Source organism: Nerophis lumbriciformis, linkage group LG23, assembly GCF_033978685.3.
Source record: "Nerophis lumbriciformis linkage group LG23, RoL_Nlum_v2.1, whole genome shotgun sequence".
Lineage (NCBI taxonomy): Eukaryota > Metazoa > Chordata > Actinopteri > Syngnathiformes > Syngnathidae > Nerophis > Nerophis lumbriciformis.
Window position 1 is genome coordinate 3,925,864 of NC_084570.2, and position 23,261 is coordinate 3,949,124.

Below are 23,261 nucleotides of genomic sequence, written 5' to 3' on the forward strand. Positions count from 1 at the left end.
GTCTGGTGATAATGTTCCCCTTTAAAAAAAATAATGAAAAAAAGAAAACAAATTTGTAAACATATGTAAATGTATTCAGTTATAAACATTCATTCACTTTCTTCTTTCCTTCATGGATCTAAACTTTACCACTGCCGGTAGTTTTTTCTATGTTTTTATTTAATAAGTTTTAGGCGTATTTATTTCAGTATAAAAGTGTAAAAAGTGTTTCGCTTGGGTCATGAAATGATGATAATGGTGTGCCAGAGCATACATACATTTTATATTTAACGCTTAAATCTCTGGAGCAGTGATTCTTAACCTTGTTGGAGGTACCGAACCCCACCAGTTTCATATGCGCATTCACCGAACCCGAACCGTAATCATAAAATGATGTTATTATATTAAAGAAATACTAATAAAGGTATATTTTACAAACAGAGAGTTACAGGAATGTACACATGATCCCATGTTTACATCTCATTGTGCAACATGTGAATGTTTTAGTGGGAACTAAATGCGATATCTGAAAGGGGTACACATTATTTCCAAAGCAGGACCCCCCCACCCAGACATATAATACAAGTACACAGTTCATGAAAAACAATATGTTTTAGTCATTGTAAGTGGGCCAAAACACTTATATTAGAAAATAATCTCATGGAAATGACTGCTGTCATTTGATTTTAATGATAAAACATTGAACTTGTTATTTAGTCAGGTTTGGGACAGGTGTGCTCACATGTGCTCCACTGAATGCTCAAGGAGTTTTTGCATTTGCACACATATGGAAAATTAGAGGGAACATTGTTTGGGGGTATCCATAATACGCCGACAGGGAGAAGTTTTTGTTTACACGATGAGTCGGGTGTGTCTTGACCTCCGCGGCAGAGGCTCTGCCGAACCCCTGGGGCCGACTCACCGAACCCCTAGGGTTCGATCGAACCCAGGTTAAGAACCACTGCTCTGGAGTCTATATCAACTTCAGGTCTATCCCTCATTTCAAAATGTTTTAGTTTTTTTATGTTGTTTTTTTGTTTGTTTGTTTTCCGCCCTTTTTTGTCAAACAAAACTATGTTTTTTAATGGCAAACACACAAAATATGCAAAATCTTCCAACAAAAATATTTTTCAAAGTGGAATATTTGATGTGACGTACCGTATTTTTCGGACTATAAGTCGCAGTTTTTTTCATAGTTTGGCCGGGCTCCAGTGCGATTTATATATGTTTTTTTCCTTCTTTATCATGCATTTTTGGCAGGTGCGACTTATACTCCGAAAAATACGTTAATCAGAACCTTGCATAAGTCAATAATCCATAATAACTTTGATTTTGATTCAATATTATGTTTTGAGCAATGACAGTTTGAAAGAAAGAAAAAACAAGTTTGTTTTATTAGTCAACATTGCAACTTTTTCTAAATTACATTTCACCTGTAAGCTTTTTTATTTTACTTTTGTTATGTTTTTGTTTATTTTAATAGTATTTTTAGAATGTGCCGTGGGCCTTCAAAACATTAGCTTTGGGCCGCAAATGGCCTCCGGGGCACACTTTTGACACCCCTGCTATAGATAATAAAAAATTAAATCTGATAAATCTATGGATAAAAAGCAGAGCCTGGCGACGCATGCGCGTTTATCATAACTCACTCTCTGTCTCTGTCTCTGCCCCTCCCTCAAGAATTCTGCTGCGTGCACACCACAATTTGTTTTGTTTTTAACTCCTTCTTAACCCTGAACGTATATTGAAAATACATGCAACCCTATCTCAAAATGCCGGACATTTGAGGCATTTAAGAAACCTTGCCCGAACAGCCCCGCAAAAGAGGACATGTCCGGGGAAAAGAGGACGTATGGTCAGTCTAATTTATAGAATTTCTACCATTAAAAAAAAAAAAAGTGTGCCTTTGTTGGGCCAAAGCTGCCTGGCTGGAAAAGTGGCCCCACTCTGGCCGTCTCTGTCAGTATTGTATATTATCCAAATAAATTAGTTTTCAGTGCAAGGCAGAAACTGCTGCAGCAACACCCGGATATAGAAGCAGTATTCTAGGACACGAGCCAGAGGAGAACAAGTACGCCTTGCAGCCCTGCTGTTTGGAAGTATCCAGACAGCCACTTCCTCGGCACCCACACAAGCCACCGCGCCTTCAATCACACAGAAAACTACCACAGCGTCGTTTCAAAACAGAGCAAAAAAGTGATTCAGACTTGTTTGCACTGACGGAGAGATGCAGGGATATTGGCTTGACACAGCACACATACTACACACAAGGGGTTGTAAGAGTACATGTATTCTTAATGGGAATTTACTGCACTGAACTTTGGTACACTAATGTGCTTTGTCACCAACAACACAAAGCTTACATTTATAAAACAGTAAATTGATAAACTGGATCACTTTTAGCATTTTAATACAGTGTTTAATACTAGTGTGCCGTGGGAGATTATATAATTTCACCTATTTGGGTTAAAAATATTTTTTACAAACCAGTAATTATAGTCTGCAAATGATGTGTTGTTGTTGAGTGTCGGTGTCGTCTAGAGCTCGGCAGAGTAACCGTGTAATACTCTTCCATATCAGTAGGTGGCAGCAGGTAGCTAATTGCTTTGTAGATGTCGGAAACAGCGGCAGGCAGGGTGCAGGTAAAAAAGGTATCTAATGCTTAAACCAAATATAAACGAAAGGTTCGTGCCCCTAAGGTAAGGCATTGAAGCTTAGGGATGGCTATGAAGAACAAAACTAAGACTGAACTGGCTACAAAGTAAACAAAAACAGAATGCTGGACGACAGCAAAGACTTACTGTGGAGCAAAGACGGCGTCCACAAAGTACATCCGAACATGACATGACAATCGACAATGTCCCCACAAAGAAGGATGAAAACAACTGAAATATCCTTGATTGCTAAAACAAAGTAGATAGACTTAGACATTAGACTTAGACAAACTTTAATGATCCACAAGGGAAATTGTTCCACACAGTAGCTCAGTTACAATGATGGAAAGTGTAAGGATGGAAAGGACAATGCAGTTATAAATAGACTAAATATAGCAATAAAAAATATAATATATATACGTACCGTATTTTTCAGACTATAAGTCGCAGTTTTTTTTCATAGTTTGGCTGGGCTCCAGTGCGACTTATATATGTTTTTTTCCTTCTTTATTATGCATTTTCGGCAGGTGCGACTTACACTCCGGTGCGACTTATACTCCGAAAAATACGGTAATATTTACATAATATATGTACAGTATATTATATATACTGATATATTATATTCTGTCTATATCATATATACAATATATAACAATTACCATGTGCAATATTACAGTGTATGTGACAGCTGCAGCATAAAATAGGGAGTAAATCCAGCAGGTGTGGGATTTATCGCTCAAAGGAATCAATCAATCAATCAATCAATGTTTATTTATATAGCCCTAAATCACAAGTGTCTCAAAGGGCTGCACAAGCCACAACGACATCCTCGGTACAAAGCCCACATAAGGGCAAGGAAAAACTCACCCCAGTGGGACGTCGATGTGAATGACTATGAGAAACCTTGGAGAGGACCGCATATGTGGGTAACCCCCCCCCCCCCTCTAGGGAAGACATGAAACTGCTACAGGAAAATACCAAAATAAGAGAAAAAGCCACCAAAATAGGAGTGCAAGACAAGAACTAAAACACTACACACAGGAAAACAGCAAAAAAAAACTCAAAATAAGTCACGGCGTGATGTGACAGGTGGTGACAGTACACCTACTTTGAGAGAAGAGCTATAGTGATGCATGGTTGGTTATGGTTTAAAGTAGAGATGTCCGATAATGGCTTTTTTGCCGATATCCGATATTTCGATATTGTCCAACTCTTAATTACCGATTCCGATATCAACCGATACCGATATATACAGTCGTGGAATTAACACACTATTATGCCTAATTTTGTTGTGATGCACTGCTGGATGCATTAAACAATGTAACAAGGTTTTCCAAAATAAATCAACTCAAGTTATGGAAAAAAAAATGCCAACATGGCATATTTAGGGACCGAGTCCCATTGGGACAGAGGACCCTATTGAATTTCTAGCGTTTTATTATTATACCGCCGCCTCTTTGAGCTGTAATTTGACCCTCTTAACATGCTTCAAAACTCACCAAATTGGACACACACATCAGGACTGGCGAAAATTGCGATTTAATCAAAAAACCAAACCCCAAAACTCAAAATTGCGCTCTTGCGCTCCCGGGGAAGAAAACACAGACACAACTGCCTGTAACTCCCAGTAGGAATGTCATAGAGACATGAAACAAAAACCTCTATGTAGGTCTCACTTAGAGCTATATTTCATACACTGACAACCCCCAGCAAAAATCAACAGGAAGTTTGCAATTTCCCCTTCAAAACAAAAGTTGAGTAAAAACAGTCACCTTTTTTCAAACATTATCTCCTCTGAGCGCGTTTGTCGTGTCGGCTTCAAATTAGCGCAGGAGAGAGATTGAACCCTTCTGATTAAAAGTTGATGAAAGAGTTTTATTACTGCTCCGGTTTGGATTTTATGAGCCCTCAAAGTCGGTCCCGTCCATCGCTGCTCGCAGCTTTAATTATTATTGAAGTCACAATATGTATTATTTTTTTTAACATGCCTCAAAACAGCAGCTTGGAATTTGGGACATTCTCTCCCTGAGAGAGCATGAGGATGTTGAGGTGGGCGGTGTTGTGGGATGGGGGGGTTTTGGGGGTTGGTAGCGGGGGTGTATATTGTAGCTGTCCCGGAAGAGTTAGTGCTGCAAGGGGTTCTGGGTATTTGTTCTGTTGTGTTTATGTTGTGTTACGGTGCGGATGTTCTCCCGAAATGTGTTTGTCATTCTTGTTTGGTGTGGGTTCACAGTGTGGCGCATATTTGTAAAATATGTTAAAGTTGTTTATACAGCCACCCTCAGTGTGACCTGTATGGATGTTGACCAAGTATGCCTGCATTCACTTGTGTGTGTGAAAAGTTGTAGATATTATGTGACTGGGCCGGCACGCAAAGGCCGTGCCTTTAAGGTTTATTGGCGCTCTGTACTTTTCCCTACGTTCGTGTAAACAGCGGCGTTTGAAAAAGTTATAAATTTTACTTTTTGAAACCATCCATCCATCCATCCATCTTCTTCCGCTTATCCGAGGTCGGGTCGCGGGGGCAGCAGCTTAAGCAGGGAAGCCCAGACTTCCCTCTCCCCAGCCACTTCGTCCAGCTCCTCCCGGGGGATCCCGAGGCGTTCCCAGGCCAGCCGGGAGAGATAGTCTTCCCAGCGTGTCCTGGGTCTTCCCCGTGGCCTCCTACCGGTCGGACGTGCCCGAAACACCTTCCCAGGGAGGCGTTCGGGTGGCATCCTGACCAGATGCCCGAACCACCTCATCTGGCTCCTCTCGATGTGGAGGAGCAGCGGCTTTACTTTGAGCTCCCCCCGAATGACAGAGCTTCTCACCCTATCTCTAAGGGAGAGCCCCGCCACTCAGCGGAGGAAACTCATTTCGGCCGCTTGTACCCGTGATCTTGTCCTTTCGGTCATGACCCAAAGCTCATGACCATAGGTGAGGATGGGAACGTAGATCGACCGGTAAATCGAGAGCTTTGCCTTCCGGCTCAGCTCCTTCTTCACCACAACGGATCGATACAGCGTCCGCATTACTGAAGACGCCGCACCGATCCACCTGTCGATCTCACAATCCACTCTTCCCCCACTCGTGAACAAGACTCCGAGGTACTTGAACTCCTCCACTTGGGGCAAGATCTCCTCCCCAACCCGGAGATGGCACTCCACCCTTTTCCGGGAGAGAACCATGGACTCGGACTTGGAGGTGCTGATTCCCATCCCAGTCGCTTCACACTCGGCTGCGAACCGGTCCAGTGAGAGCTGAAGATCTTGGCCGGAGGAAGCCATCAGGACCACAACATCTGCAAATAGCAGAGACCTAATCCTGCAGCCACCAAACCAGATCCCCTCAACGCCCTGACTGCGCCTAGAAATTCTGTCCATAAAGGTTATGAACAGAATCGGTGACAAAGGGCAGCCTTGGCGGAGTCCAACCCTCACTGGAAACGTGTCCGACTTACTGCCGGCAATGCGGACCAAGCTCTGACACTGATTATACAGGGCGCGAACTGCCACAATAAGACAGTCCGTTACCCCATACTCTCTGAGCACTCCCCACAGGACTTCCCGGGGTACACGGTCGAATGCCTTCTCCAAGTCCACAAAGCACATGTAGACTGGTTGGGCAAACTCCCATGCACCCTCAAGGACCCTGCCGAGAGTATAGAGCTGGTCCACAGTTCCACGACCAGGACGAAAACCACACTGTTCCTCCTGAATCCGAGGTTCGACTATCCGGCGTAGCCTCCTCTCCAGTACACCTGAATAGACTTTTTGAAACCGATACCGATAATTTCCGATATTGCATTTTAAAGCATTAATCGGCCGATAATATCGGCAGTCCGATATTATCGGACATCTCTATAGCCAACTATTCTTTTAGTAGTAAGTAAACAAACAAAGACTCCTAATTAGTCTGCAGTAACATATTTTGTCATGTATCATTCTATTATTTTGTCAACATGAGGGACAAACTGTAAAAATGTATTATTAATCTACTTGTTCACTTACTGGTAAAATCTGCTTACTTTCTCTTTTAACATGTTCTATCTACACTTCTGTTAAAATGTAATAATCACTTATTCTTCTGTTGTTTGATACTTTACATTAGTTTTGGATGATACCACAAATTTGGGTATCAATCTGATACCAAGTCGTTACAGGTTCATACATTGGTCATATGCAAAGTCCTCATGTGTCCAGGGACCTATTTCCTGAGTTTATGAAGATAATATACTTTTTTTTTTTTAAACGAAAGAAGATGTTTTGATGCCAAAAAATATCGACGTAATCATAGTAGCATCGACTAGATACGCTCCTGTACTTGGTATCATTCCAGTGGATGTTAGGTGTAGATCCACCAATGGTGTTTGTTTACATTTTGCGTAAAAGCGGCATTTTAAAAAGTCATAAATGTTACTTTTTGAAACCAATACCGATCATTTCCGATATTAGATTTTAAAGCATTTATCGGCCGATAATAGCAGCAGTCCGATATTATGGGACATCTCTAGTTTGAAGTCATATCTAACAATTGCAATAACAACCTTTTATTGTCAACTGAGTTTCGTTTTTTTAATGATTTCTGCTGGTGGTGTGCCTCCAGGTTTTTTCAACGCAAAAAATGTGCATTGGCTCAAAAAAAGGTTTTAATACACACAATGTATCAGTTTTTTCTGTATGCAATAAATATATTTTTGTTTACTACTTAGCAGTTTTTTAGAACCCATTAAATCTTAAATGTGACTTTATTGTTACGCTTGCGAGGCATTGTGATGCCGGAGGTCGTCTTTTCAAGATGCAGAGGGATGTCAGGAAGCGGCTTGCAGGTATAAATGATTTATTCTGATTGCAGAACAAAATGCTGCGCGGTGCACCACGGCACGGAAAACAAGAGGGTAGCAAAGATGCTAATATCAAAAATGTAAACTATGAGCGAAACTAGGAGCGTAACTTGTTGCGTAGGAGCAAACAAAACCAACAGACCGAATGAGGCCAGCGCGTAAACTAAATAGCCCTCTGATTAGTGCCCGGGCAACAGGTGCGCGTCCGGGACACTAACCAGAGGCAGGTGACTATAATCTGCCGTCATGGCAACAGAAACAAACTCAAGAGGTGCTGAAAACACAAGTGACTTGAAAACAAAAACAAAAATATGATCCGGGCAGCGGATCATAACATTTATTAGATATTTAATGTTAGGCTTGACACACATGTTGGCAAAATCAAACCCTCTTGACACCCTCATTCAAATCATTATAGGTCCCATTAAAATCGTCATAAACAGCATAAAATCGTGTGAACGCCAGCGTTAAACATCCTGATTGGGTGGGATGTTAAAGCCTCTAATAAACATAAAGATTAAAATCCCGCCTGGTGACATATTTACTGTTACAATGTCAGCGGTGACATATAAAACCGGAGTTTAGTTAAATGACGATCTCTGTCGAAACATCCTCGGTTCAACATCAGTCACCACAAACGACTTCCCCTGGTTTTTGCCGCGTTTTTTTTCCAGCACTTAGCCTGAATTCCTGCAGCGACATTTGAGCGGAGGGGCAAGCGATGAGGATGTTTTCGGTTGAGAATGAGGGCAATGCAGAGAAGAGATGAGAGTGACGGCAATTTTCAAAGATCACTCCTAACCGAGAAAAAAAACCACTAAGAACAGACTCTGCTCGTCAAGCCATCATTTTTATCCTCCTCTTTCATTTGCTCCACGTCCTTCTCTTTTCCACAGCACACTGGGATCACGTTAGAGAGAGAAGGAAAGCAATGAAGCAGACATCAAAAAAAAAAAAAACGGGTGAATGTGTCTGACATTCTATATTGTAAGCCCAGGCCTAGAAATTAAAAATGTTTAAAGGGGAACATTATCACAATTTCAGAAGGGTTAAAACCATTAAAAATCAGTTCCCAGTGGCGTATTTTATTTTTCGAAGTTTTTTTCAAAATTTTACCCATCACGCAATATCCCTAAAAAAAGCTTTAAAGTGCCTGATTTTACCCATCGTTATATACACCCGTCCATTTTCCTGTGACGTCACATAGTGATGCCAACACAAACAAACATAGCGGATAGAACAGCAAGGTATAGCGACATTAGCTCGGATTCAGACTCGGATTTCAGCGGCTTAAGCTAAATTGAAGAAGAAACTGAAGCTATTGAGCCATATCGGTTTGAACCGTATGCAAGCGAAACCGACGAAAACGACACGACAGCCAGCGACACGGGAGAAAGCGAGGACGAATTTGGCGATCGCCTTCTAACCAATGATTGGTATGTGTTTGTTTTTAAGTGTTGTATTGTTTTTAAGCTAAATTATTGGTAAACACAGTTTATGTATAATAATTTACGTAAAACCGCGAGTAATGAATAAAGTTTTCATCAATTAATATATTCTGTAGACATACCCTCATCCGCTCTCTTTTCCTGAAAGCTGATCTGTCCAGTTTTGGAGTTGATGTCAGAAGGCCAGGGAAGCTAGGGTCGATATTCTTCTCTTGATCATCTTCGGTGGCTTAAGCGGTGTGAGCCAAGACATCCAGGGGTTCTGCGGGAACAAACTGCCGCCATTGCTTGCCGTGCTACCGAGGTCCTTTGTCCCTGAATAGCTCACACACTCCGGCAGATTCAATGGGGGTCTGGCGGCAGATTTCTCTGACTTTATCGTTGGAAATGCATCTGCTTTGAGTGTCGCAGGATATCCACACATTCTTGCCATCTCTGTCGTAGCATAGCTGTCGTCGGTAAAGTGTGCGGAACAAACGACTGACCATTTTCGTCGGCTTTCCCCACACCCTCGTATTTTGAACAAATTTCGTCCAATTTCTTGCCACTTTCGCATCTTTGGGCCACTGGTGCAACTTGAATCCGTCCCTGTTCGTGTTGTTACACCCTCCGACAACACACCGACGAGGCATGATGTCTCCAAGGTGCGGAAAACAGTCGAAAAAACGGAAAATAACAGAGCTGATTTGATTCGGTGTTTGAGAAAATGGCGGATTGCTTCCCGTTTAGAGTTCGGAAATCGGTTAAAAAAATATATGGTCTTTTTTCTGCAACATCAAGGTATATATTGACGCTTACATAGGTCTGGTGATAATGTTCCCCTTTAAGGTCAAGGCAAGTGTTGCCTTAAGGAAGGACTCATATTTTCGGGCACCAAGGCAAACATTTTCTTTCCAGGCAGGGGCTCCAAAGCATGCATGCATACATAGAGTTTTTTTTTAATTCATTATTAATATAAACTTGTCAGCTTTTTGTCATTTCATGATGCCTTTATCTCTATTTTTACCTTTTGATAGGGGGAAGTATTTTTTGTCATTATCCATCCATCCATCCATCCATCTTCTTCCGCTTATCCCAGGTCAGGTCGGGCAGCAGCCTAAGCAGGGAAGCCCAGACTTCCTTCTCCCTAGCCACTTTGTCCAGCTCTTCCCGGGGGATCCCGAGGCGTTCCTAGGCCAGCCGGGAGACATAGTCTTCCCAACGTGTCCTGGGTCTTCCCCGTGGCCTCCTACCGGTTGGATATGCCCTAAACACCTCCCAAGGGAGGCGTTCAGGTGGCATCCTGACCAGATGCCCGAACCACCTCATCTGGCTCCTCTCGATGTGGAGGAGCAGTGGCTTTACTTTGAGCTCCCCCCGGATGGCAGAGCTTCTCACCCTATCTCTAAGGGAGAGCCCCGCCACCCGGCGGAGGAAACTCATTTCGGCCGCTTGTACCCGTGATCTTGTCCTTTCGGTCATAACCCAAAGCTCATGACCATAGGTGAGGATGGGAACGTATATCGACCATTAAATTGAGAGCTTTGCCTTCCGGCTCAGCTCCTTCTTCACCACAACGGATCGATACAGTGTCCACATTACCGCAATTCCGCCTGTCTATCTCACGATCCACTCTTCCCTCACTCGTGAACTAGACTTCGAGGTACTTGAACTCCTCCACTTGGGGCAGGGTCTCCTCCCCAACCCGGAGATGGCACTCCACCCTTTTCCGGGCGAGAACCATGGACTTGGACTTGGAGGTGCTGATTCTCATCCCAGTCGTTTCACACTCGGCTGCGAACCGATCCAATGAGAGCTGAAGATCCTGGCCAGATGAAGCCATCAGGACCACATCATCTGCAAAAAGCAGAGACCTAATCCTGCAGCCACTAAAACGGATCCCCTCAACACCTTGACTGCGCCTAGAAATTCTGTCCACAAAAGTTATGAACAGAATCGGTGACAAAGGGCAGCCTTGGCGGAGTCCAACCCTCACTGGAAACGTGTCCGACTTACTGCCGGCAATGCGAACCAAACTCTGACACTGATCGTACAGGGAGCGTTTTTTGTAATTATTTATTTTTTAAGTTATGTACATGCAGATGATGTATCGGGACAGATCCATTAAGAGTTTGAGCAGAAATATGTCGTAAAGGAATTAACTATACACAATAAAACATTAACAACATGATGTGTCAAATGGTTTTTAAAGTAGTACCTTTGTGACATGAAAAAAACACAAGTATTGTAAAAAAACAAACAAACATGGTGTTTACTTTTCGATATCAAAATAAAACACAAAGCCGTTTGGCTAATGAAGATAAAGTCTGATAAACAAGATGTGTTCTTCTCTAACGCCCCCTTGTGGTTCAGTACAACAGTTTGGCCAACAACAACAAAAAAACAGGAGTGACAGTTTCCTCACCTCATTAACTCTCAATCACAACAGCTGAAGGACGCTGTATTGTCAAAATGAAAACAACATCATATAGTTTTTCCACCTTCGCTGTTTACTTTTAGTGTGGGGACAAGTGTCTCCAATATTGTCCACACCTGTCTCCATCCAACAGCAGTGCGCTCTTAAACTTACTTACTCCAAGGTGATACGCTTGTTGCAAGATTAACGTGGATCTGCAACGATTAACAAGTCAAACAACGCTAGTGTGCATGTGCCGGACTTCGTGTGGCCTTAAATGCATTAACACATGACGGGATTTCGGTAATTTATCACCGTCTGGAATTTTATCGCGAGTTATCATTATGCCGTTGACCATTATGTCCCTCGTCCATTAACAAGTAAAAAGTTGTCGTCGCAAATGTTGGTAATTTCTTTAGGGCACTATGGCAAATGAGAGGGCGGTCGGGCCCTGTATTTATGGAGACTGTTAAGTAAATAAATAAATACAAATATGGGTCATTATTTTTTGTCATTATGCTGGCCCAAGCTGTTTTGGAGTGTCGTACAGAATATGCGTTGTACACTCCTCACAAAAACAGTTTTTTTTCTCTAACTTGCTGTTCTCTAACAAAGAAATGAACGACAAAATCAAACGATTGGTGGACAAAATGAGACAAAGAAGGAGTGGAAGATTTTACATGTAAACAAACTGTTGTGTTTGTTTGTATTTTTCCCCCATATTTAAAAACAGACTGGGAAATGGGAAACCATTTTTTTTAAATGCTCCAGGGATAGGAAAACTAGGTAATTGCCTAAGGCCCCCAGCTCAAAGGGGGCCCCCTGATAACGACGAGTCATATATTCAAATTTAACACCAACAACTTTGTGATTCTATCACCGGAAAATACAACGACAATGTGAGAATACCCCGTCAGAACCCCCCTTGAGGGGCCCCTTCCAGCAGCCAAAAGTCTCGTATGCACAATAAAACTGACAATGAAGAATGAATTAATGCCAATGACACAATAGCTAAGTGTCAATAACTCTGAAGGAATTCCCCTCAAGGGGGCCCTTACCACTGACACAATGTGCGCGGCCCCTCGTTGAGACGTAATCGGAACTTTTGCTGACAGACACAAACAACGGATCATACATTTTTACTGTGAAGCAAAGTGTACACAGCATTTACACTAAATACATATTATGTAGACTAGTGGTTCTTAAAGTATTTTTTACCAAGTACCCCCTCAGAAAACACTTGGCTCTCCAAGTACCAACATTAAAATGCAGTAGCATAGTAAGCCTGAGTATTCATTAAAAACAAGTCAGGAGTTTGTATTTATTATTTTTGAGCCAATATTGTGTGTAACTGTTAGAATAATAGTTTCTAAATTATCATAAAAACTTTGTGTTACATTGAGGGTCTGGTGAGAAGACAAGAGCTGTCTTTGAAACCTACCAAGAGTAAGGCTCGTAAAACTCCACTGTGTAAGCAAAATGAAGGTGTTCTGTTTTCTTTCATGTATGGTAATCAACATAGAGATATTGTTCTAACCCAAGGACTTCAAAGCGGAGAGATGGCAGGATCTGCCCAATTTCCAGACGACCTCTTTTTGAAGTATTTTACGAACTCTTTTTGAACTATTTTATTGACCTCTTTTTGAACTGTTTTACGATCTCTTTTTGAACTGACCTTTTCTGTGAATTGTTTACGACCTTTTCTGTGAACTTTTTGTGACCTTTGTCCTTTGGAAACAGCGGTGGCCATGTGGTCGGGGAGGGTCCAAAATAAAAGAAGGAGGCATGCAATCTTTTGGCAGAGCGTGCTGAGATACTGTACAAGGGTACAGTGTACAGACGACTCTCCTCAATATTGAGTTCAAATTTAACTATGTCTTTGTTTAATTCTTTGCCTCTTGTCTTGATTAATAGATGTCATCAGTGTTTGAACCTGACAGTAACATTACACACACTTTGAACAGTAACACTGTGTTTGAATATTCAATTGATTATTTGGCGTACCACAGTTTTAGACCACAGGGAAGTGTGTCTTGAATGTAGATTAAAATCATCATAGATCCTTTTTGAACAGTGCCATAATATAATAAACATAATAAAATATGTTTATTTTTACCTAATTTTTTTTACATTCAAGTTGAACAGACTACATTAGTAATTGAAATACTTAAATAATATAAGTAAAATGCTAACTAAGTAGGGATAACATTCAAAAGAAAATAATCCCACAAGAAAATACCATAATTATCGCAGTAAAACCAGCATACTGAACACAGAAAATGTGCATAATAAACTGTCTTATGTTGCAATGTTGATGCTCACTTTTCCAAGGCTTGTGCATAATGAAGAAGGGCTGTGTTGTTGTGGCTAGCGGTGTTGTGCTTTAGGGGCTGCTGCCGGCATGTTAAAGTTGGCAATAAAGTTTAAAAAGAGCGTCAGACTCTGTGTGCCTACTTACAAGACATGACTTGCACAACATCACCTCTATTAACCATTTGTTGCAGGTTGCTGAGTCGGCATTCTCTTGGCGCCGACAGCTACTGTTTCATTTTGTCTGGTTAGTACTGTTTACGTTGGCCGCTACGCATCCAAACTCAGTTCATTAACTGCACTGAGTTTGGGTACCAGTTCTTATTGTAAAGTTTCATGATGTCCAAAAAACAAGATGAAGAGGACTTTTCAAATACTATTATATATTTGAAGCAGGATATGTACAAAACCCAAAACCAATGAAGTTGGCACGTTGTGTAAATGGTAAATAAAAACAGAATACAATGATTTGCAAATCTTTTTCAACTTATATTCAATTGAATAGACTGCAAAGACAAGATATTTAATGTTCCAACTAAGAAACTAAATTTTTTTATGGCAAATAATCATTAACATTAATGACAGTAACACATTGCAAAAAAGTTGGCCCAAGGGCATTTTTACCACTGTGTTACATGGCCTTGCCTTTTAACAACCCTCAGTAAATGTTTGGGAACTGAGGAGACCAATTTTTGAAGCTTTTCAGGTGGAATTATTTCCCATTATTGCTTGATGTACAGCTTAAGTTGTTCAACAGTCCCGGGGTCTACGTTGTGGTATTTCAGGCTTCAAATCAGCCACATATTTTCAATGGGAGACAGGTCTGGACTACAGGCAGGCCAGTCTAGTACCCGCACTCTTTTACTATGAAGCCACGCTGTTGTAACACGTGGCTTGGCATTGTTTTGCTGAAATAAGCAGGGGCGTCCATGGTAACGTTGCTTGGATGGCAACATATGATGCTCCAAAATCTGTATGTACTTTCCAGCATTAATGGTGCCTTCACAGATGTGTAAGTTACCCATGCCTTGGGCACTAATACACCCCCATACCATCACAGATGCTGGCTTTTACACTTTGCGCCTAGAACAATCCGGATGGTTCTTTAATTCTTTGCTCCGGAAGACACGACGGCCACAGTTTCCAAAAAACAATTTGAAATGTTGAATCGTCAGACCACAGAGCACTTTTCCACTTTGCATCAGTCCATCTTAGATGAGCTTGGGCCCAGCGAAGCCGGCGGCATTTCTGGGTGTTGTGGATAAATGGCTTCGGCTTTGCATAGTAGAGTTTGAACTTGCACTTACAGATGTAGCGACCAACTGTAGTTACTGACAGTGGTTTTCTGGAGTGTTCCTGAGCCCATGTGGTGATATCCTTTACACACGGATGTCGGTTTTTGATGCAGTACCGCCTGAGGGATCGAAGGTCCGTAATATCATCGCTTAAGTGCAGTGATTTCTCCAGATTCTCTGAACCTTTTGACGATATTATGGACTGTAGATGGTGAAATCCCTAAATTCCTTGCAATAGCTGGTTGAGAAATGTTGTTCTTAAACTGTTCGACAATTTGCTCACACATTTTTTCACAAAGGGGTGACCGTGAATGACTGAGCATTTCATGGAAGCTGTTTTTTTATACCCAATCATGGCACCCACCTGCTCCCAATTTGGCTGTTCACCTGTGGGATGTTCCAAATAAGTGTTTGATGAGCATTCCTCAACTTTCTCAGTCTTTTTTGCCGCTTGTGCCAGCTTTTTTGAAACATGTCGCAGGCATCAAATTCCAAATGAGCTAATATTTGCAAACGACGACAACGTTTTCCAGTCCGAACATTAAGTATCTTGTCTTTGCAGTTTATTCAATTGAATATAGGTTGAAATAGATTTGCAAATCATTGTATTCTGTTTCTATTTATCATTTACACAACGTGCCAACTTCACTGGTTTTGGGTTTTGTATATGAGCTTGCATGTCAGGTGTGCACTAGGTTGCTGATGTTCAAGTGAAAACGCGTAGTTGAACAGTGTCTTACCTTCACTTCACATTTTCTATGGCAGGACAACCGGCAAGCTGCAAGAAGAAAAACAAGTATTATATTTAACAGGTAGTGTTTTGCTTAATTTGCATGTACTCCGCATCATTATCTCCACTGACGTAGAATTGTCATGTTTTAAGCCACACTTGCTGCTTAGTTTGCTGGAAAGCAAACTTCAACACAGTCAGTGTTCTACCTAGTGAGTGCTAGGGTGCTGTGGTGCTGCCCTCTAGTGGCTGCACAACAAAAACATCCACAATGTGGAAAAACTATTCCAGAAGCACCCAATTTAAGGTCAGGCTTCTATTTACTTGAGTTTGTTTGCCCATCTTTTTTCCCATTGTACAAAAACAGCATTAAATAGATATATTTATTTAAAACTTTGAACATGTGTGTAATTGTTAGTCTGTATTTTGATTAGTAAGTTGACACAATGCTCGTTTATTGATGCCAATGATTACATGTGCAGACAACTAAACAAATAAAATCATCCAAGTTTTTACGATTCTCATGCAAATATCAAGCACATGACGTGCGCTGTTAGTCATCTCATTTAACTTAAATTATTCTTCGATTATTAAAGGATTGTTACAATTATTGCAGTTATCCATGCATCTTTTCTCCATATAGAATTTATTTTGGTATATTTGTCAGCATCTATTAAATAAAAAAAACACATAACCTCCATTACCTTTAATGCATATCGAAACCAATTGATCAAACACATTTATCGTAAATTACATAAAATGTCCCTTAAGATGTCACAACGGGGGGGTTGCAGCTTGCTACAAGGTTTGTCTCCCCGGGATGCAAACGGATCACTCTGGACAGGACTTGCAGGTAGGAACATATTTTAATCTTCTCAAGAAATCTTGGCAGGGCATGAGGAAAACAAACAGCATAAACTATGGCGTGGAACAAACACGAAACTGTGGCATGAAACAAACAGCATAAACTATGGCATGCAACAAACACGACTTACTTGACAAGGCATGAGATAAACACTTATTATAAACTATGGCATCGCATGACACAAACAATGACGCCAGTCCAACTGACTCGCAAAGGCAGGCTTAAATAATGTATCATGATTTGAGCCAGGTGAGCGTCCCGAACACAAGAGGCAGGTAAAACTAATACGCAACCATGGCAACCAAAACAAACAAGAGTGCACAAAAAACAGGAACTCATGGAGTCCAAAACTAACAGAACAGAACAAAAACATGATCCAGACCACGGATTATGAAATTAGAAGTAAGACTATATAAGATAACAAGTCATGTTGTTTTCATAGATTCAGGAATATCGTATCTACTAATTAGAAATTATTACATAAAGATTCCCAAACAACATCCTCTATACTGGGGGTCAGCAACCCGAGGCTCTCGAGCCGTATGTGGCTCTTTAGCGCCGCCCTAGTGGCTCCCTGGACCTCTTTCAGAGATGTGTGAAAATGGAAAAAGATGAAAAAAATTGTTTTCGTTTTAATATATTTTCTGTAGAAGAACAAAGATGACACAAACCTTCCTAATTGACGTTTGGACACACCTTCTCATTCAATACGTTTTCTTTATTATCATGACTATTTACATTGAAGATTGTCACTGAAGGCATCAAAACTATGAATGTGGAGTTATGTACTTAACAAAAAAAGGTTAAATAACTGAAAACATGTTTTATATTTCATTTTCTTCAAAATAGCCACCCTTTGCTCTGATTACTGCTTTGCACACTCTCGGCATTCTCTCGATGAGCTTCAAGAGGTAGTCACCTGAAATGGTTTTCACTTCACAGGTGTCATAGTTTTGATGCCTTCAGTGACAATCTACGAGGTAAATAGTCATGAAAATAAAGAAAACCCATTGAAATGACAAGGTGTGTCCAAACTTTTGGCCTGTACTATATATATATATATATATATATATATATATATATATATATATATATATATATATATATATATATATATATATATATATATATATATATATATATATATATATATATATATATATATATATATATATAAACATATATATATATACATACATACAGTATATATATATATGTAAACAAAAAATACAAATAAAAATAGAAAAAATAAAATAATATATATATATGTATGTATGTATGTATGTACGTATATGTTCACATATGTGAACATATATATATATATATATATATATATATATATATATATATATATATATATATATATGTGAACATATACATACATACAAACATACATATATATATATATATATATATATACATATATATATACATATATATATATATATGTGAACATATACATACATACATACATACATACATATATATATATAAATATATATATATATATTTATATATATATATATATATTTATATATATATATATATATATATATATATATATATATATATATATATATATATATATATATATATATATATATATATATATATGTGAACATTTACATCCATACATACATACATACATATATATATTTTTTTATTTTATTATTTTTATTTTTTATTTTTTTTACATACGTAGATAGATATACCGGCTCCCAGGCACATTTGTTCTCTAAATTTGGCCCCCTGAGTCAAAATAATTTCCCAGGCCTGGTCCATACCAAGGGTAGTATCAGTATATGATTGACACTAGAGGGATTATATCTTTATTTTTATTTTCACAAAATCAGTCGTAGGTGTCCTCGACACCTGAAAACTTTGAGGAAAAAACCAAGGATTTAAAAGAGTAGTAGATAGTAACTTTTTCGGTTTTTTTTAGTCATTGTGTACTATTGATTTTATTCATGATTCCACACAACAATTTGGACATTGTTTGTTACCCTGTGCTTTGGATCATTTCCTGTATTGGTGCTCTTATTTTGGTACCACTTTCTGTTGGACTCCTTGTTTTGCTGCAGCACCACGTTCAATTTAGTTTCCTGCCATTGCACCTGTTTTCTATTTATGATCAAGTCTATTTAAAAATTCACCTGGCGCTCTTTGCCAGCGCTAGATTATTGCTTTGCTGTCAGTGTGCATGTGTTGTTTTGCTGTCGTCGTGCGCCTTACACCGGTCTTTTGTTTCCGCCAAGTAAAGAATTGACCCGCAACGAGCCATCTGTCTCTCCATTTTGGGGTCACGCCATCAGCCAACATGCGCCATCGTGACAGGATGTAATAAAAGTGGATAAAACAACTAGTTCAAATAGTATGTTGATAATATAGTTTTGTGATTCTCAAGCTGTGGTACGTGTACGTATAGTGGTACGCGGGCTCCATCTAGTGGTACACCAAAAAAATCACCAAATTAAAAATTCAAACACAGTGTTACTGTTCAAACTGTATCGTTACAGTGGCCAAAAATAGAATACAATTTTAAATTAATACTTAATCCTACTCTGTATTTTAATGTTGGTCATTGTGGTGGTACTTGATGAAAAAAGTTTGTGAACCACTGTTATCGTCAATACGTGTGATTGGTATAGAATCGGCAGCATTAAACCCGGATCGTTACATCCCTATGTCAAAAATAAAGTGACACTTTTGTGAAAGTGAGTAGTCCTGTGGTAAGAAACTTGGTGACATGGATTTTGAAGTACAAAGGTTTGACATTTACATAGGCTGCTGTGAGAAATTCAGAGTTAAGTTCATACTAATAATTTGACACTGTCAAGACATGGACTATGACGACGCAAATTACTGCCTGGGTTGCTTTCCCTGAATGCAAGCGAACCAGACTGGACATGGCGTGAAGGTAAATGTATGATTTATTCTTAACTCCAAAGTACAAACAAAAGGGTACAAACAAAAGGCGCGCACAAGGCGGAGAACAAGCTTGGCTATGAAAACAAAAAAAAACTAGCACAAAGGCAAAACTATGGACATGAAACAAATAAACACTTACTGTGACAAGAACTATGGCATGGACTATGATGTCAAGGGTATCATCAGGTAACAAGGGTAGCATGGGTAGCATGGGTAGTAGATGTAGTAGAGGTATCAGAGGCCGACCAACAGAAAATGAATGGCTTAAATAATAGTGAAATGATTGGCAACAGGTGCGTGAGTCCAAAACGTGAAACAGGTGAAAACTAATGGGTTGACATGGTAACCAAACAATGGAGCGTAAACAGGAACTAAAAAGAGTCTTAAACCAACAGGACATAACTAAAACAATACATGATCACAAAGACATGACAGACACTGCTTCTTAAAAGAATCCGAATTGAAAAGCGTTAGGAACCGTAATCGAAGCGAAAACTCGGAATCGGGATCGTACACATTCAAACCTTACCCAACCGTAACCGCCCACGTCTAAAGCAAATGCATATACCAACTGCATGTCCTCTTATGAAAAATCATATTTGTGAAACTAAACTCAGCTTAAAAGTATTTGGGCCAAACTTTATCAGCGTTATGACGACAGTTTAGCTATGTTGTTGTTGTTTTGACTTTGTTATTAAATGGGAAGTTGATCCATCACCCCCATGCTATGTTCGTTTGTGTGGAGGGGGGCGTGGTCGGCGGTCCTGCCGCGGAGCGGCGTGTGTAAGGACCGGCCTCGAAGCACAGCTGGCAGGTGATTGGATTACCCAGCTGGGACTGATCATCCAATCACCTGTCATGCTTATTAGCAGCAGCCGGGTCGAGACACAGGGGTTGGAGTTGGAGTGAACGAGGAAGCGCACACTGGACATTGCCAGAGAGACTGAAAAGTTGTGCGCTGTCCTAGCGTGTGTGCGCTGCCAATAAAAGAAGACATTTTTAACACCAGACATTCAGGCTGTGGGAGGATTTGTCAGCATCAGGTGAACCCACGGGAGAAAGACCTCCACAGTTTGATATTCAATCCTATAGCGCTTAATATTGTGTTCAAAGTGTACAAACATTTACTAAAATTAAAGTTAAAAAGTTAAAGTGCCAATGATTGTCACACACACACTAGGTGCGGTGAAATTATCCTCTGCATTTCACCCATCCCCACAGGGGAGCAGTGAGCAGCAGTGGTGGCCGCGCCCGGGAATCATTTGTTGGTTTAATCCCCAATTCCAACCCTTGATGCTGAGCGCCAAGCAGGGAGGTAATGGGTCCCATTTGTATAGTCTTTGGTATGACTCAGCCAGGGTTTGAACTCAGGGGTGGACACTCTAACCACAAGGCCACTGACATAGACATAGCAAGGGGGTGATAGATAAACTTTTTATTTAATAACAAAGTCAAAACAACAATAACATAGCGAAACTGTCGTCATTTGCAGCTGTCCCACTGACATGCCCACACACTGTCACTAGCCCTGTGGTGCACTCACTCACTGTTTGAAATCACAAAAACTCCTTACTTCTAACAGCCAGGTCGCTACAATGGTTAAGAATAAACAAAATATGGACTTTTCTTAAGGCTGGAAGCCATTACTCATATCAACTTGGTTTCGTGTGAAGAAAGTTGCTTCAGTATACCAACTTTTCTTTTTTACGAACCCCTGCTCAAGAACCAAAATGGCAAATTGAGATTCCACTGCAAAGGCTAAAAATCAAGCCTGGTACTTAATCTTCAATTCATATCGACACATAATATACAGTCGTGTTCATAAGTTTACATACCCTGGGAGAATTGATGATTTCTTGGCCATTCTTCAGAGAATATGAATGATAACACAAAAACCTTTCTTCCACTCATGCTTAATGGTTGTGTGAAGCTATTTATTGGCAAACAACTGTGTTTACTCTTTTTAAATCAAAATGACAAAAGAATGTACCCAAATGACCCTGATCAAAAGATTATATACCCCCAATGACTTTGATCTGATAACATGCACAAAAGTTGACACAAACAGGTTTGAATGGCTAATCAAGGTTCTAATCCTCACCTGAGACCTGTTTGTTTGTAATTAATGTGTGTGTATAAAAGGTCAGTGAGTTTCTAGGCTTCTGACAGACCATTGCATCTTTCATCCAGTGCTGCACAGATGTTTCTGGATTCTGAGTCATGGGGAAGGCAAAATAATTGTCAAAGGATCTACGAGAAAAGGTAGTTAAACTGCATAAAACAGGAAAGGGGTATAAAAAGATATCCAAGAAACTGAGAATGCCAATCAGCAGTGTTCAAACACTGATTCAGCAGTGGAAAATGAGGGATTCAGGGAGACCAGCAAAGATTTCAGCCACAACTGCCAGGAAAATTGTTCGAGATGCAAAGAAAAATCCACAAATAACTTTAGCTGAAATACAGGACTCTGTGAAAAATTGTGGTGTGGCTGTTTCAAGATGCACAATAAGGAGGCACTTGAAGAAAAATGGGCTGCATGGTCGAGTGGCCAAAAAGTTACATTTTGGTCTCATCACTCCAAATTACTCTGTTCCAGAAGTTTTGAGGCTTGTCTCTGTGCTGTTTGGCGTAATGTAAGCGGGATACTTTGTGACATTTGCGCAGAAATGGCTTTCTTCTGGCGACTCAGCCATTTAAACCTGTTTGTGTCAACTTTTGTGCATGTTATCAGATCAAAGTCACGAGGGCAGTGGTTCTTAACCTGGGTTCGATCGAACCCTGGGGGTTCGGTGAGTCGGGCTGAGGGGTTCGGCGGAGGTCAAAACACACCCGACTCATCGTGTAAATAAAAAATTCTCCCTATAGGCGTATCACGCATACGGCAATAGCAGAAGTCAGACTGATTTGCAGGTGTGTAATTTGTTGTGAGTTTATGTTTGTTTTGTTCTTTGAACGAGGTGATGTTCATGCACGGTTCATTTTTTACACCAGTAAAAAAACATGGTAACACTTTAGTATGGGGAACATATTCACCATTATTGAGTTGCTTATTAAAGGGGAACATTATCACTATTTCAGAATGGTTAAAACCATTAAAAACCAGTTCCCAGTGGCTTATTATATTTTTCGAAGTTTTTTTCAAAATTTTACCCATCACGCAATATCCCTAAAAAAAGCTTCAAAGTGCCTGATTTTAACCATCGTTATATACACCCGTCCATTTTCCTGTGACGTCACATAGTGAAGCCAACACAAACAAACATGGCGGATAGAACAGCAAGCTATAGCGACATTAGCTCGGATTCAGACTCGGATTTCAGCGGCTTAAGCGATTCAACAGATTACGCATGTATTGAAACGGATGGTTGTAGTGTGGAGGCAGGTAGCGAAAACAAAATTGAAGAAGAAACTGAAGCTATTGAGCCATATCGGTTTGAACCGTATGCAAGCGAAACCGACGAAAACGACATGACAGCCAGCGACACGGGAGAAAGCGAGGACGAATTCGGCGATCGCCTTCTAACCAACGATTGGTATGTGTTTGTTTGGCATTAAAGGAAACTAACAACTAAGAACTAGGTTTACAGCATATGAAATACATTTGGCAACAACATGCACTTTGAGAGTGCAGACAGCCCAATTTTCATCAATTAATATATTCTGTAGACATACCCTCATCCGCGCTCTTTTCCTGAAAGCTGATCTGTCCAGTTTTGGAGTTGATGTCAGCAGGCCAGGGAAGCTAGGGTCGATAGGGGGTTTAGCTCGCTCGTCTGCGGGAACAAACTGCCGCCATTGCTTGCCGTGCTACCGAGGTCCTTTGTCCCTGAAT

General features: G+C 40.3%; 1 protein-coding gene across 5 annotated transcripts in view; it reads right to left on the minus strand.

The window, feature by feature from the left end:
* Positions 1 to 23,261, minus strand: part of tns1a (tensin 1a) — a 288,746-nt gene that overhangs the window by 173,034 nt on the left and 92,451 nt on the right. For all 5 annotated transcript variants that reach the window (XM_061985317.1, XM_061985319.1, XM_061985320.1 and 2 more), the window contains exon 4: positions 15,647 to 15,684. In XM_061985317.1, the coding sequence (XP_061841301.1) occupies positions 15,647 to 15,684 (38 nt within the window). The remainder of the gene's footprint in view (positions 1 to 15,646; positions 15,685 to 23,261) is intronic.